General features: G+C 35.7%; 1 protein-coding gene across 7 annotated transcripts in view; it reads left to right on the top strand.

The window, feature by feature from the left end:
* PIK3C3 (phosphatidylinositol 3-kinase catalytic subunit type 3) overlaps positions 1-15,977 on the top strand; it is a 176,281-nt gene that overhangs the window by 129,449 nt on the left and 30,855 nt on the right. For all 7 annotated transcript variants that reach the window (XR_014075038.1, XM_081563196.1, XM_081563199.1 and 4 more), the window contains one exon: positions 10,300-10,374. Coding sequence is in view for 6 of the 7 variants with exons in the window: in XM_081563196.1 (XP_081419322.1) it covers positions 10,300-10,374 (75 nt within the window). In the remaining variant the exon portion in view is untranslated. The remainder of the gene's footprint in view (positions 1-10,299; positions 10,375-15,977) is intronic.

The raw sequence follows: 15,977 nt of genomic DNA, 5'->3' as shown, positions 1-15,977 counted from the left end.
AAAAGAATCTTTAATTAGCCACATCTAGTTTTTAGTACCTTATTACTTGAGATATTTTGCATGCCATCAATCAGTTACCTTCTGTCTTTTTACTTAACTTTCATGTAGTTACTGTAACTTTTTTACATCATTTATCTATTTAATAAAGAAATGTTAACTTCTTTTTATTTTTTTAAGTTATGAAAAAGTATGATAACACATTTACAGGCAACTTGGAAAATACAGAATAAGGTTACATATAGTTCCACTATATAATTATTTATTTAAGTAGATAAATTAAGATTTTTAGTTGGAGTTTCAGTATCAAATTCTCAGAAATTAACAGAGTGAATATACAGAGATACAGATACAGTAGACCTGAAAAGTGCTGTGAACCACTTCAACATAATTAAGATTCAAACAATTTTCACACAACAGTAGGATACAAATTCTTTTCAAGTTCCCACAGACTGTAAACTCGGAGACCCTGGAACATATCCAGGGACATAAGACAAAGTGCAAAAATTTCATGGTCTAAAGGTATTGAAATCATACAAAGGCTGTTCTTGTATCACTGTGGAATTGTGTCACAAATCAGTATCAAAAGGTATTTGAAAATAACCCACATATTTTCAAGTGCAGTGTGACATTTACCAAGAGAGATCTTTGAGTCGTTGAAAGCCTCAATAAAGTTAGCTTGAAAAAAACACAGAGGATGATTGCAGAGAAGAAAACGTTTAAATGAGAAATAAGTATCAAAATGAGAAATTCATGTTAAAGATACTTTTCAAAAAAAAATCCCATGTATTTGAAAATTAACTGTCCACTTTTTAATGATGGGTGTATCTAAGAAGCTATAATAAGGAAAAATAGAAAATATTTGTAATAGAATAAAAATGAAGATAATTTACCAGAAGTTGTTGTACGTGACTGAAGCTGCTCAATGCAATTAAATACAGTGTGAAATCTTGAATAAGATATGAAGACAAATAATGTATGCTAACATAAAATTTTGTGAAATTTGAACAAAATCTGTACTTTAGTTAATAATACTGTATCACTTGTTAACTTCCTATTTTTTTTTTTACAACATAGTATTTCTTCATATTCTCAAAATTGGATTAGAAGTTTCAAGCCTCATTCAAAATTTTTCTTTATCACTAAGATTGTAAATTTTCTAGAGTTTTAGTGGTAATACTAGATGCCAGAATACATGGAACCATATCAGTTTTGAGTGAATAGAAATCTAGCATTCTATTCATACTGAGTCAAACTAATGGATCAAATAAACCCAAGGAGGAACACTCCAAGACACATAGTAATCAAAATGATGAAAATTAAAAGACAAGATAAAACATTAACAGCAACAGGGGAACAGTGACAAATAACATACAGGGGAACTCCCATAAGGTTATCAACTGATTTCTCCACAGAAACTCTACAAGCCAGGAGGGAATGGCATGATATATTTAAAGCAATGAAAGGGAAGAACCTATAACGAAGAATATTCTACCCAGAAAGACTCTCGTTCAGATTTGATGGAGAAATCAAAAGCTTTCCAGACAAGCAAAAGTTCAAAGAATTCAGCACCACCAAACCAGCTTCATGACAAATACTAAGGGAAATTCTCTATTTGGTTAACAGAAAATAATAGAATTCTACATCTCTAAAACTGCCGTTTAATAGAAAAAAACTTGTAATCACTTTTTAAAATCCAGATGCATAACAGAATTGTCTTGGAATTTTTTGAAAAATACAAATGCTCAGGTATTGCCTTTCTCCAGAGCTCCAGATGTTTCTAATGAACAGCCATGTTTAAAAACCACTGGACTATATGATGATCTTTTACTTTTATTAATTTGTTTCACTTTTTCTATTTCATATTTATTGCTCCCTTTTCATTTAGTTTATGTTTTCCAATTTCTCTGTTGTTTTTTGCTTATTTGTGTTTTCTCAAGCCTTTATCAAGTGTAGCAGAAAATCTTTTGCATACCTATACATATAGTATCGTGTATGCTCTGTGCTTAGTTGCTCAGTCGTGTCCGACTCTTTGTAGCTCACCAGGCTCCTCTGTCCATGGGGATTCTCCAGGCAAGAATACTGGTGAGTTGCCATGCCCTCCTCCAGAGGATCTTCCCAACCCAGGGATCAAACCCAAGTCTCCCAAATTGCAGGCAGATTCTTTACCATCTGAGCCACCAGGGAAGCCCTAGTATGTGTAATATAATATATATATTTTAGAAAATGTATGAATTTTTGCCTAGCTAAGAAATGTTAATTTTTTTTCTACTTGAAATATACATATAATCCATAAATATTGACTAAAATTTGAAAACCCGGCTCATTTAATGAGAGTATTGGAATAATATTTTATATGTACTAAGTCATAGTATTGTGCCTTTTATATAATGTTTCCTTTTTTTCCCAAGAGCTAATGAGAATATGACTTTTCTAATGTTAAAAAAAGCCATTTACATTGTACTTGTACAGTTAACTCCAAACTAGATCTTCTTTCTAATAAGAGCATTACACATTTATTCATATCCTGGTAACTGATTTGATAACGGACCTTCTCTTTGTCTTACTTTGAATACTCTTCTGCTTTCCATATATATTGTTACATTATAAAATAATTTTTTTGTGTTTCAGTGAGTTTGGTAGCATTCCAGGTAATGTTAGAGGTTGAAAGCCATTATTTAAAGAGGAGTCAATGCAGTATTGTATTAGAATCTGATTGTTGGGCATTATCGTATGGATACATGTATAACTTTCATTTTAAAAAGTAATATTTTAGGTTTTTGGTAGAGGTTAAGAAGAATACAATTAGTTATGGTGACATTTTATTCCAGATTATGCAGGGTGTCAGGTCTGTATCATGAAAGTAAATGTGGGAACACTGATTATGCTTATATTCATATCTTTACTAAGGAAAGGGAAATGGTAGTTTATTTGTCTATATTTCTCTATATTTTACTTTAAATCAAAGTTATTTTACAAATTCAGTTTCAAGATGTTTATCTCGCATCGAGTCAAAATACTAATGAAAAGTATGCTTTTGACAAGACTGCCTGAAACAGGTATAGTGTTCCCATTATAGTTAAAGAATATTTTCAGTTTTCCTAAGGATCATCCTAATCTTGTGTCACATATCTTTTTCAGGATGTAATCTTTTAAGTATTGATATTAAATTACTGAAACACCCCAAATACTCACCTTCACCATTAATATGTATGAAAGAGAGAGTGATCATATGCTGTCTCACTTGAGGTAAAAAGAAATTTCTTGAAATGAAATTTCAAGAAATATTTATTACTGTATTTATTACCATAACTCACTGAGACAGAGTAAAAGGCTCTTTCTCATATACTTTTTATTAGTATTGGAAAACAATCCAGTAATAATGAAATATTACTGAAAAAGCAAATTTGATGACAAAGAGTAGTTTATAAAAACATCTTACTTTATCAGTAGTCACTAAGTCATGTCCAACTCTTGCAACCCCAGTTGGAATGTGGCCCACCAGGCTCCTCTGTCCATGGGATTCTCCAGGCTAGAATACTGGAGTGGGTTGCCATTTCCTTCTCCAGGGAATCTTCCTGACCCAGGACTGAAACCCAGGTCTCCTGCATTGCAGGCAGATTCTTTACCAACTGACCTGCAAGCGAAGCCCTACTTTATCAGTAGAGACAAGAATAACTCATGCATATTTAGTTATATGAAAATTTTAGATCAAAAATGTTATTGCTGTCCATGTGGATCATTTTCATAGAGGTAGCTAAACAACTTGAAACAAAGTAAATAGTGATAGAAAGTAAACTAATTGTAATTTGTAATTAGTAAGAAAGTAGCTAGTATCACATGACAACTCAGACACAATGTAACAGTGTTCTTTTTGATGCAGGAGTTTCAGCTATCTCCATATGTGTAAATCAGTAGGAGTTTTGTATTTTGTATCCTTGACAAGTTGAGGCCGGATTTCTAAGGGAATCCGTTATTAGTGAACACAGTATGCTAATAAGTTCTAATATGTTCTCAGTTCTCTTTACCAATACCAGATATAATGTCCTTCAGTAACTCATTAATTTGTAAGTGGAGGGCTTTCAGCATTTGTAAAACTGCATATATTTTGCAGCAGTTTTAGAGCAGGGCCACCACAAGTATCATCCAGCAGCATTGGCTTCATCTCGGCACTTGTTGGTAAGACAGACTCTCAGGTCTTTCCCCTGCTGATGTTGGATCAGCATCTGCATACAGGATTCCCAGGGGACTCTTAGGTGCTTTAGAATACTAGAGGACTTTGATATGTATAGCAATCACTCTCTGGCCACTGCCCCCTGGAGATTCTGATGCAATGGGAATGAAGTAGGGCTTAAAAGTTTGCATTTTTAACAAGCTTCTAGATAGTAGTGAAACTGCCAGTCTGTGTATCACATGTTGACTAGCAATGCCTTAGATCAAATATCGGTCCATTTTTCCCTAAAACCATTCAGATAGTAAATACATTTATGCTTTTTAGGCCTGGTGGTCTCCGTTGCAACCATTCAGCCAGGCCATTGTAGTGCTCAAGATATATTGAAATAAATAGGTATGTCTCTGTTCCAATAAATTTGCTTTATAAAATATAAAAACAGAGGGAGACCAATTTGGGCCATCAAGCTGTATTTCCTCATACGTTATGTAAATGACTCTCAAGCCCAGTAGCCCACTAACAGTTTCATTCAGCAGCAGTTAACATGATCTAACTGTAGTGGTTTACACACGTAAAAGTTACTTTCTTCTTTATAAGAAGCCCAGATGTAAGCCGTTGTGGTTGGAGTTTTAGTTCTTTAGGGGTGTTAGGGTAAACCAAGGTCTCCTGGTTAGTTCCCTCTTTAAAAATGCTAACCATAAGACTCTATTTGCCTACATCTCAGTGGACAGGCCTAATTTCAAGTGAGCCTGGGAAATGTTTTTAGTGTAGGCACATTCTTGCCCCAAAAATCTTGGCTTAGTTTTGTTTTAAGGAAGAAATATAGATAGGATATTGTGTTGTTGGCAAACCAGTAGTCCTTGTCACACTACAGAGACTATATTTTGAGAATAACTGATTTATTTAGTCAACTGTAACTGATTTGTTAAAATGCAGCAGTGGGCACAGAATTGGAAAAGGTCAGTTTTCATTCCAGTCCCAAAGAAGGGCAATGCCAAAGAGTGTTCAAACTACTGCACAGTTGCACTCATTTCACATGCTAGTAAGGTAAATGCTCAGAATCCTTCAAGCTAGGCTTCAATAGTATGTGAACCAAGAACTTCTAGATGTACAAGTTGGATTTAGAAAAGGCAGAGGAACAAGAGATCAATTTGCCAACATCCACTGGATCATAGAAAAAGCAAGAGAATTTTGGAAAAACATCTACTTCATTGACTGTGCCAAAGCCTTAGACAAACTGTGGAAAATTTGTAAAGAGATTGGAATGCCAGACCACCTTAGCTGCCTCCTGACAAACTTGTGTGCAAGTCAAGAAGCAACAGTTAGAACCAGACATGGAGGAGGGTGGATGAAGCACAAGCTGGAATTAAGATTGCCGAGAGAAACATCATGCAGATGAGACCACCCTTATGGCAAAAAGCAAATTAAAAGGAAGAACTAGAGCTTGATGAAAGTGAAAGAGGAGAGTGGAAAAAGCTGGCTTAAAATTCAACATTCAGAAAACTAAGATCATGGCATCTGGTTCCATCACTTCGTGGCAGATAGATAGGGAATCAGAGGAAACAGTGACAGACTTTGTTTTCTTGGGCTCCAGAATCATTGAGGATGGTGACTGCAGCTGTAAAATTTAAAAGATCCTTGTTCTGTAGAAGAAAAGCTGTGACAAACTTAGACAGCATATTATAAAGCAGAGACATTACTTTGTCAACTAAGGTCTGTATAGTCAAAGCTATGATTTTTCCAGTAGTCACAGATGGATGTGAGAGTCGGACCGTAAAGAAGGCTGAGTGCCATAGAATTGACGCTTTTGAAATTTGGTATTGGAGAAGACTCTTCAGAGTCCCTTGAACTGCAAGGAGATCAAACAGTCATTCCTAAAGGAAATCAACCCTGAATATTCATCGTAAGGACTGATGCTGAAGCTGAAGCTCCAATACTTTGGTCACCTGATGCGAAGTTCTGACTCATTAGAAAACACCCTGTTTCTGGGAAAGACTGAAGGCAAGAGGAGAAGGGGATGACAGAGGATGAGATGGTTGGATGGCATCACTGACTCAACGGACATGAGTTTGAGCAAACTCTGGGAGATGGTGAAAGACAGGGAAGCCTGATGTGCTGCAGTACATGGGGTCGCAAAGAGTTGGACATGACTGAGTGACTGAACAACCAGAAGCAGTGAAAATTCCTAGTAGACTAGTAATATGATTAGAAGTTTTTAGAATGATAATATCTTTCATTCATTCTCTACATATGAATATATTTTGAGATAGATATACTTTATCTAGTGTTAGGATATGGTGAGTTATTCTAAAAAAATGTACTTGAAATTAAATATCTTGTTGAGTGTTGCACCCATCAGAGTAGCCACTTTGCACTGTTTAGTGGGAGTGTAAATTGACACAGCCATTATGGAGAACAGTATGGAGATTCCTTAAAAACCTAGGAATAGATCCAGCAGTCCCACTACTGCGCATATACCCTGAGAAAACCATAATCGGAAAAGACACCATGTACCCCAGTGTTTATTGCAGCACTATTTACAATAGTTAGGACATGGAAGCAACCTACATGTCTGTAGACAGATGAATGAATAAAGAAGCTGTGGTACATATATGCAATGGAATATTACTCAGCCATAAAAAGGAACACATTTGAGTCAATTCTAATGAGGTGTATGAACCTAGAGACTATTATAACAGAGTGAAGTAAACCAGAAAACTATTGTATTAATGTATATATATGGAGTCTAGAAAGCTGATACTGATGAACCTATCTGCAGGGCAGCAGTGGAGATGCAGGCACAGAGAACAGACCTCTGGACCCAGGGGCCGAGGAGTGGGTGGGGAGACGAGAGAGTAGCATAGAAACACATACGTTCCTGTAATATGTATAATAGGTGGCCAGTGGGGATTTGCTGTGTGACTCAGAAGATCGGACAGATGCTGTGTGACAGTCTAGAGAAGTGGAATGGGGTGAGAGGTGGGGAGGAGGTTCAAGAGGGAGGGGACATATATATATGTATATGCTGCTGCTGCTAAGTCGCTTCAGTCATGTCCAACTCTGTACGACCCCATAGACGGCAGCCCACCAGGCTCCCCAATCCCTGGGATTCTCCAGACAAGAATACTGGAGTGGGTTGCACTCCAATGCGTGAAAGTGAAGTCGCTCAGTCGCGTCCGACTCTGAGCCGACCCCATGGACTGCAGCCTACCAGGCTCCTCCGTCCATGGGATTCTCCAGGCAAGAGTACTGGAGTGGGGTGCCATTGCCTTCTCCAGGTGTGTGTATATATATGTATATATATATACATACCTATGGTTGATTCGTGTTGATGTATGGCAGAAACCTACACAATATTGTAAAGCAATCATCCTCCAATTAAAATTAAATTTAAAAAAATAGCCACTTTGGGAAGGAGGAATTACACAAAGTACAGTGCAAAAGTGGTGTGAGCAATGGAGTCTCATTTAGGTTTAAATCCCAGTCCAGTGACCTTGGACAATCCTGTTAATATTTGGAACTGGAGGTTTTTTCCATTTGATGGATATTTATAATACTTAATTTACATAATTAAAAGGGTTAATCGTAATGAGTGTAGTGTGTCTACTTAAGAGCCTAGCCTTCAATAAATTATAACTTTATAATCAGGTTGGTGCAAAAGTAATTGCGGTTTTACATTGTTGACCTTTGCCATTTGATATTGGAATACATTCTTAAATGTGGTTATTTTATACATCCTTTTAATGTGAATTTCTCACTTCATATGTTTTTGCTAATGACTTATTGCTGTGGATTTTATATTTATTTTAGACTATAGAAATGTTAGATAAAAAGCAAATTCAAGCAATTGTTTTATTCAATTTCAAAATGAGTCATAAAGCAGAGGAGACAGCTCACAACATCAACAATGCATTTGGCTCGTGGCTCAGGACTTGCTATCAAATATACAGTGTAGTGGTGGTCATGAAGTTTTGCAAAGGAGATGAGCAAGGTTTTGCCTTGAAGATGAGTGAAGATGAGCATAGTGGCTGGCCATTGGAAGTTAACATTGACCAATTGAGAGCACTCATCAAAGCTGATCCTCTTACAGCTACATGAGAAGTTGCCCAAGAACTCAGCGTCAACCATTCTATAGTCATTTGCCATTTGACACAAATTGGAAAAGTATAAAATTTCGATAAGTGGGTGCCTCATGAGCTGACCGCAAATCAAATAAATCGTTGTTTTGAAGTGTCATCTTATTCTGCACAATGAACTATTTCTCAATCGGATTGTGACACGCGATGAAAAGTGGATTTTACATGACAACTAGCAACAACCAACCCAGTGGTTGGACCGAGAAGTTCCAAAGCACTTTCCAAAGTCAAAGGGTGCACCAAAGAAAGATCACGATCACTATTTGGTGGTCTGCTGCCCATCTGATCCACTACAGTTTTCTGAATCCCAGTGAAACCATTACATTTGAGAAATATGCTCAGCAAATTGATGAGATGCACCAAAAACTGTAATGCCTGCAACCAGCATTGGTCAATAACATGGGCCCAGTTCTCATGAAAACGCCCGACTCCACATCTCAGAACCAACGCTTGAAAAGTTGAACAAATCAGGCTATGAAGTTTTGCCTCATCCGCCATATTCACCTGACCTCTTTCCAACTGACTACCACTTCTTCAAGCATCTTGACAACTCTTTGCAAGGAAGATGCTTCTGCAATCAGCAAGATGTAGAAAATGCTTTCCAAGAGTTTATCAAATCCCAAAGCACAGATTTTTGTACTCCAGGAGTAAACCAACTTACTTCTCGTTGCTAAAAACATGTTGATTATAATAGTTCTATTTTAATGAATAAACATGTGTTTGAGCCTGGGTATAATGATTTAATATTAAGGGTCCAAAACTGCTATTACTTTTGTACCAACCTAATAATCGAAGATTGATCTAATGGTAATGTCATTGCTTAAGTCATTTTTGGACTTACGGTATAGCCTTCAGAACGTGTATCAAATGAACTTTAGTAATATTAATTGAATTTAGATAGGGGGTTAATGCCATTATTAACAAGTGGTCTGATTTTTATTTTCCATAGTGACTGAAATAAATGTATGTTTGTAAATACTGGCATAGTCATACATGTATTTACAAATTGTATTTATTGTTAGGTTATTAATGAGAGAAACAGCAGAAAAAATTCAGCTTCAAACAGATGTTATTTGCTTAAATTTTTTGAGCATTTTCAACATGTGCCAGGTTTCCAGATTTTATAAGACAATGACTGGTCCTGCTTATGTAATTTTTCTTAATTTAGAGGATTATGCTATGAATTTCATACATGTTTTTACAACTCAAGTGAATTCATTCATTTTTCTGTCTGCTGGCACTTGAAGATTATTTCTCTAATTTTTTTTTTTAATTTTACATTTACTTTTGTCATTGTGTAGATAAGGTGGTTGTGGTATGATTGACTTCATTATGTATGTTTCCATGACCCTTTTTTCACTGTCATTCTTAACATATATCTAATTTGATATGAGAAATGATAGACACATGTTATAATTAAGGTTTCTAAAATCTCATTTAACTTTGGTTAAAGTGGCTTTTAGGAGAAGGCAATGGCACCCCACTCCAGTAATCGTGCCTGGAAAATTCCATGAATGGAGGAGCCTGGTAGGCTACAGTCCATGGGGTCACTAAGAGTCTTACATGACAGAGTGACTTCCCTTTCACTTTTCCCTTGCATGCACTGGAGAAGGAAATGGCAACCCACTCCAGTATTCTTGCCTGGAGAATCCCAGGGACGGCGGAGCCTGGTGAGCTGCTGTCTATGGGGTTGCACAGAGTTGGACACAACTGAAGCGACTTAGCAGCAGCAAAGTGGCTTTTTAACAATTTGACAGAATTCTACACGATATTTTTTCTGATGCAAATAACAATTTGAGTTTCAAGTGATAACTGCTTCATAGAATCAAAGATTACACATTTTCTTTGAAAATTTGGGTAAGAAATCGAAAAGAGTAATGATCAGTTTAAAGTTAAATTAGCTCAAACTGCTTTTGTATTCACTTGTATGTATAACTTGGTTTGCATGTGTTTTTCACAATTCTTTTGTTTTTTGTTTTTGAACTGTTATTGCAGCTGGATATTGTGTGATCACGTATATTCTTGGAGTTGGAGACAGGCATCTGGATAATCTTTTGCTGACAAAAACAGGTAACAGATAATGGCTAGTAGAAGATATACATTTTATATGCCAATGATTTTTGCTGTAGAATCTACTTCGTAATAAAATAAGTTGCCTAAGTGAATATAAATTGTAGTCTTAGAAGTCCCTTTATATAGTATTTTTAAGAACATATAAAGGAAATGCCTATACTTTTTAAGAATTGCTATAGTAGAAATCCTGCGGATGATCATATAGCCTTTACTTCTTGAAATGCCTCCTCTAGTAGAAAGCCCATATTGTCTGCAAGTAGTCCAGTATATTACTGTACAGCTATAGTTTTAGTGTTTAAATATTCTTTCTCTTATCAAACAACACTGATAAGAAGTCACATTATCAGGCAACACTCAGTCAACACTGAAGTCACATTAATCTCCATCTTTAATTCTTTACCTTTTCCCTTTGGAGTTATTTGGAATAACTGTTCTCATCCCCCTTCTTCCTAATAACTCCTTGGCCCCAGTGCTTTAAACACCTTCTCTGTGCAAACAACTTTCAAACTTACTCTATTTCAATCTATTTCACTAGCTATTTACTTGAAATCCTAAATATACAGCTAGTTGTAAAAGTTGTTTTCTTCTTCCACTACCTGCCTAGTAATCTGTTCCTTGCTTGATTTTCCCATCTTAATAAATAGCAACATCATCTACTCAATTGTTTAAGCCCCAGAGTTGGGAGTTATTTTTAATTCCACTATTGGCTTCATTTCACATATTGAACGTATTATCAGATTTTATCTACTGCTCACTGAAATGGATAATGAAGTTAACCCCTCTCTTCATTTCCACTGCTTCAACCCCATTTGAAACCACCAGTGTCTTTTGCCCAGACTGTTTGGTTAAAATATGAACTCTTTAATGTAGGCATTGTGGCTTGCCCAGCCAGTTTGAATGTCTGAATGTAAAATGACTCCTGTGTTGAGCCATTGCTCTTGTTGTTTTGTTCTTCCTGGGAAGCTCTTCTGTCAGATCTTTGCAAGACTTCAGTTCCTAAGCTTAAGTTTGAATGGCGTCTTTTTAGAATAGCCTTTTCTAACTCTTGAGTCTGAAATAATGTGTACCTGCCACCCCGCCCCTCTCCATTACTCTCTACTTATTCTGTTTTGTTTTCTTTGCAGCATTTATCACTAGCTTAAGTTATTTTTTTTCAAATACAATTCAACAAGTATTTATTAAGCACCTACTATATTTTAGGTGTTGTTCCAGGTGCTGGGGATACCACAGAAAAGAGACAGAAATCCTAGCTCTCATGGAGCTTGTTGACTTCTTAACATCATCCTCTCCCATTCAGGATGTAAGTTCCCTGAGAACAAGGATCTTATCCATTCACTGTGCCTCCAGAGCCTTGAACAACATTCAGCTAAAATCTTTGATAAATTATCATTGAATTAGTGAATAAATATTTCTTCTCTTCTATAGAGCTTTTTCTTCCCTATGCCATATGATCCAAGTTTTTTCAGTCCTCCACAGAAAGTAGATTTTAAAGTACCCTTAAAATAGTCTCTAATATTATCTATTAGTATTTCTCCAAATTTTCATGCCTAGAATTTAACATCCAATGTAGCCTCACTAATTGCTAATGTAATAACTGTGTTATTCATGTAATCTGCAGTTTCGTATATTCAACTTTAAACCTTTAGTGTGAAAAATTATCTGGTAAAATTTGCATGTGGAACTATATCTGTATCAGGGCCATACAATCCCTTTAATAATCAAAGCCTGAAGGAATGTAACCAAATTGAATTGGAGGTTGGAGGTTCTTGTCAAAGTTATTCGTTTAGTAAAGTATATTTTTAAAATGTTATGCTGTGTTTGGAAAAAATAATAATTTGGAAAATGTTTGCCTGTGTTGTTTTTTAGCTCTCTTTTTCAGTTGAATCTTTTCACCACAGAATCAAGCTACAAAAATAATTACATTTGTTTTTATATTGTATTCATTTTATAACCACAGTGGAATTCTTTAATGTATAGAGTAGCAATATATCTATAATATTTAAGTTTTGTTCTAGGTGCTGGGGATTCACAGATCTTACCTGTCTCTTATAGAAATTGATAAATAAGAGACCTTTTTCTGTTAGACTTTGAGAACTGTTCTGTCTTGTGTGTGTCTATGTGTATTGATGACGGTACTTTAAGAGTTAAGATTTGGAAAGAAAGGTCTACCTAATGTACTTTTTTGGCCCAGATCATAGATACTTGCGGAGAAGGAAATGGCAACCCACTCCAGTATTCTTGCCTAGAGAATCCTGTGGACAGAGAAGCCTGGTGTCTTTGGGGTCGCACAGAGACAGACACAACTGAAGCGACTTAGCATGCATGCATGCATTGGAGAAGGAAATGGCAACTCACTCTAGTATTCTTGCCTGGAGAATCTTGTGGACAGAGAAGCCTGGTGGGCTCCCGTATATGGGGTCGCGCAGAGTCGAACATGACTGAAGCGGCTTAGCAGCAGCAGCAGCATAGATACTTGTTTTGTGGAAACTGAATTGTAAAATTCAGGAACAGATTATAAGCTTCTTGTCACCAGTTTTCCACTAGAGGGTGCTCTAAATTTTGTTTTTGAAGAATAAAAGCTTACCTTAAAATGTGCTGGATAGGAGGCATGTCTTTTTCTTTTAAAAAAAAGCATTTCTCTAAGTTATTTCTTCTAATCTCTCTAATTATTTCATCCATTTATATCATACAACAAGCATTTTAAATCTTCCTCACTGGGATAAATATTTTCAGTTCTAGGGTTTAGATTGAATGAAATTGGATTATGTAAGGAAAAACAAGTTATATCAAGACAAATGGAAGTATAATACATTCCTCAGCTTCCTGAAGTTTATAATGATTTATTTAAAATGTTTGTGTCTCTAGTCGTTTTTTACTAACAGTCCATATTTCAAAGTAGTTTCAAGTTATGTTAATTACATATGTTATAATTTGACTAGAGCTTCCCTGGTGGCTCAAACAGTAAAGAATCTGCCTGAAATGCATAAGACTTGGGTTCGATCCCTGGGTTGGGAAGATCCCCTGGAGAAGGAAATGACAACCCACTCCAGTATTCTTGCCTGGAGAATCCCATGGGCAGAAAAGCCTGGTGAGCTCTAGTCCATGGGGTCACAAAGAATTGGATATGACTGAGCAACTAACACACATACAAAATTTAAGCTATGTCATATATATAAGGAAAGTTGCTCAGTCATGTGTGACTTACCATGTGTGATAAGTCCATAGACTGTAGGGGTTAATATGTCATTATAGGAGTTAATCTGTCAGGCTCTGAAGTTAGATTCTTTGGATTTAAATCGTCCCTCCACCATTGGATGACTGACCATGTTATCTGTGTCTCAGTCTCTTCTCAACGTATAATAATAGAATCTCTCTCCTGGTGTGAGAGTTGAATGATTTAATATGGTAGAATTTTGTATGGTACCTAGTAAACATTCGTTTTGGGCTAACTATTATGGTTTTGTTTATTTCACCACCAGAAAATAAGAATACCTTCCTTTTTTGACTTATATAGCTGTTATTTGGAATCATAATTTTAGAGAGAAGAAAGTAATGTATTTCTGATTTTTTTTTCCTACTCCAGAATCCAAATGCCTTCAAGTTACCACTCTGAATTCTCTTTTGAGAGGCTCATTATTGTAATAACATAGGAAGGTCTTTAAAACAAAAAGTTTGATTGATGATTTAATGCTATCCTTTCAGTGTTTTAAGGTGAAGGTGAACGTGAAAGTCGCTCAGTCATGTCCGACTCTTTGCAACCCCAATTCTCCATCCCAGAATACTGGAGTGGGTAGCCTTTCCCTTCTCCAGGGGATCTTCCCAACCCAGGGGAAGATTTATTTTATTTTAAAAATAAATATGATTATTTTAAAAAAATTTTTTTCAGGATATCATACTTTTTTTCAGGACATATTTTCAGGATATCGTGAATTCATGATATTCAAAATCTTCTTAAGTAGAATGAACTTAGTTACTATCAAATGGTAGTGCTTTCTCAGCTGTTTGTACTTGTTATTCAGTTTTGAGGATTAAGCATACTGTAAAATCTAAAACTACAGACTTATTTTCTTAATGTGCTTGCTTGTTCTCTGGAACATGAGAGAAGGGAGTATAAATAAAGTTTTGTGCATAGTAGGCACCCAGTAAATGCTTTGAAAAGAGATAAATGAACTAGGTTTTTTCATATCATTTTTTATCTATCTGTGGGTTACAGAAAAATCTATATCCTGTCAAAACTTATTTTTACTATAGACTATGGGCATACTATTATTTACCAGTTTGATTTGTATTTCTCAGTTGATATATACAGAAGAGAGCCAAGCACATATGACCTTCCCTTTTTATCCATAAATACTTTTTTAGTCTTTATTGATCATTACTTTAGATGTTTAAATAGTGAGAACTTGTCTTCATGAGAATAGTTTTCTTTTTAACATTATTTAAAATCTGATCTTTTGAAAGTTTCTTAAATATTCAGTGTCAGGAAGTAAATCTTTTTGTTTACTGAAACCTGTCATAAGGAAAATGTTAATAGTTTCCTTAAAACTGCCTTTTTTTTTTTAAGGTTCTTTGAGAAGAACATTGTTTCTTCTGATAGAGATAATAGAAAGTAATAGAGGGCTATACTCACTGTGCCCAAGGAGACAGAGATTACTTCATGGAAAGAGTGATTTAGATGGGGTCATTAAGAATGTGTTGGATTTGTATGGGATGCAAATGGAGAAAAATATGCAGTCCAATAAAATACCCCGAAGCTGAAATAAGCCATGCCTTTTCAGGTAATATATAGTCTGGTTGGAGAAATTTGAAGTCAGATTGTGAAGGGAAGTCAGTCTACTTCTTTTTGGATCTCCTATTATATGACAAAGCTTATTAATTCACGTCACTGAAGTAAAGCTATAGATTAGGGTAGTAAATATTTTAATGTAAGTTTTATCAGATTATATATTGCTTAGTGCTGCGTTGACACTATTTTGCTTCAAAATGAATAACTTGAGAGATTACATTTTGGTGTATCAAAGAATTTGAAGTTTCATAAATGAAAATATTAAAAAATTATTTTCATAGTAACCCCTTGAACCAAAAAAATGTGTCAATTTTTAAGGTAATGAAGTTGAACAGCACAAGGAAACTATAACCATTGGTCTGAATCATCATTTAGATGATTCATCTTGCCACTGTCCCCGCCACGATGACCTAACTGAAGCCGTGAGTTGTACTCCTCGGCATAAAATAGATCAGAAATCCTTAAGCTTCTGAGTGTATTAGAATCATCAGGAGAGCCAGTTAAAATACAGACTGCTGGTTCCCAGGCTTGGGTATGATAGGGCCTGAGAATTTGTTTTAATAACAAAGAAAACTATCAGTAATTATCTGAAATGGTTATTAAGATTCTTCTTCCTTTTTAAAATCCATTTTTTCGAGTTTTTAAAGCTTTTTATTTTATATTGCTGCTGCTGCTAAGTCGCTTCAGTCGTGTCCGACTCTGTGTGACCCCATAGACGGCAGCCCACCAGGCTCCCCCGTCCCTGGGGTTCTCCAGGCAAGAACACTGGAGTGGGTTGCCATTTCCTTCTCCAATGTATGAAAGTGAAAAGTGA

This window comes from Giraffa tippelskirchi, chromosome 14, assembly GCF_054371585.1.
Source record: "Giraffa tippelskirchi isolate mGirTip1 chromosome 14, T2T-mGirTip1v1.2.pri, whole genome shotgun sequence".
Classification (NCBI taxonomy): Eukaryota; Metazoa; Chordata; class Mammalia; order Artiodactyla; family Giraffidae; genus Giraffa; species Giraffa tippelskirchi.
This window is presented reverse-complemented; position numbering and strand designations above follow the sequence as displayed.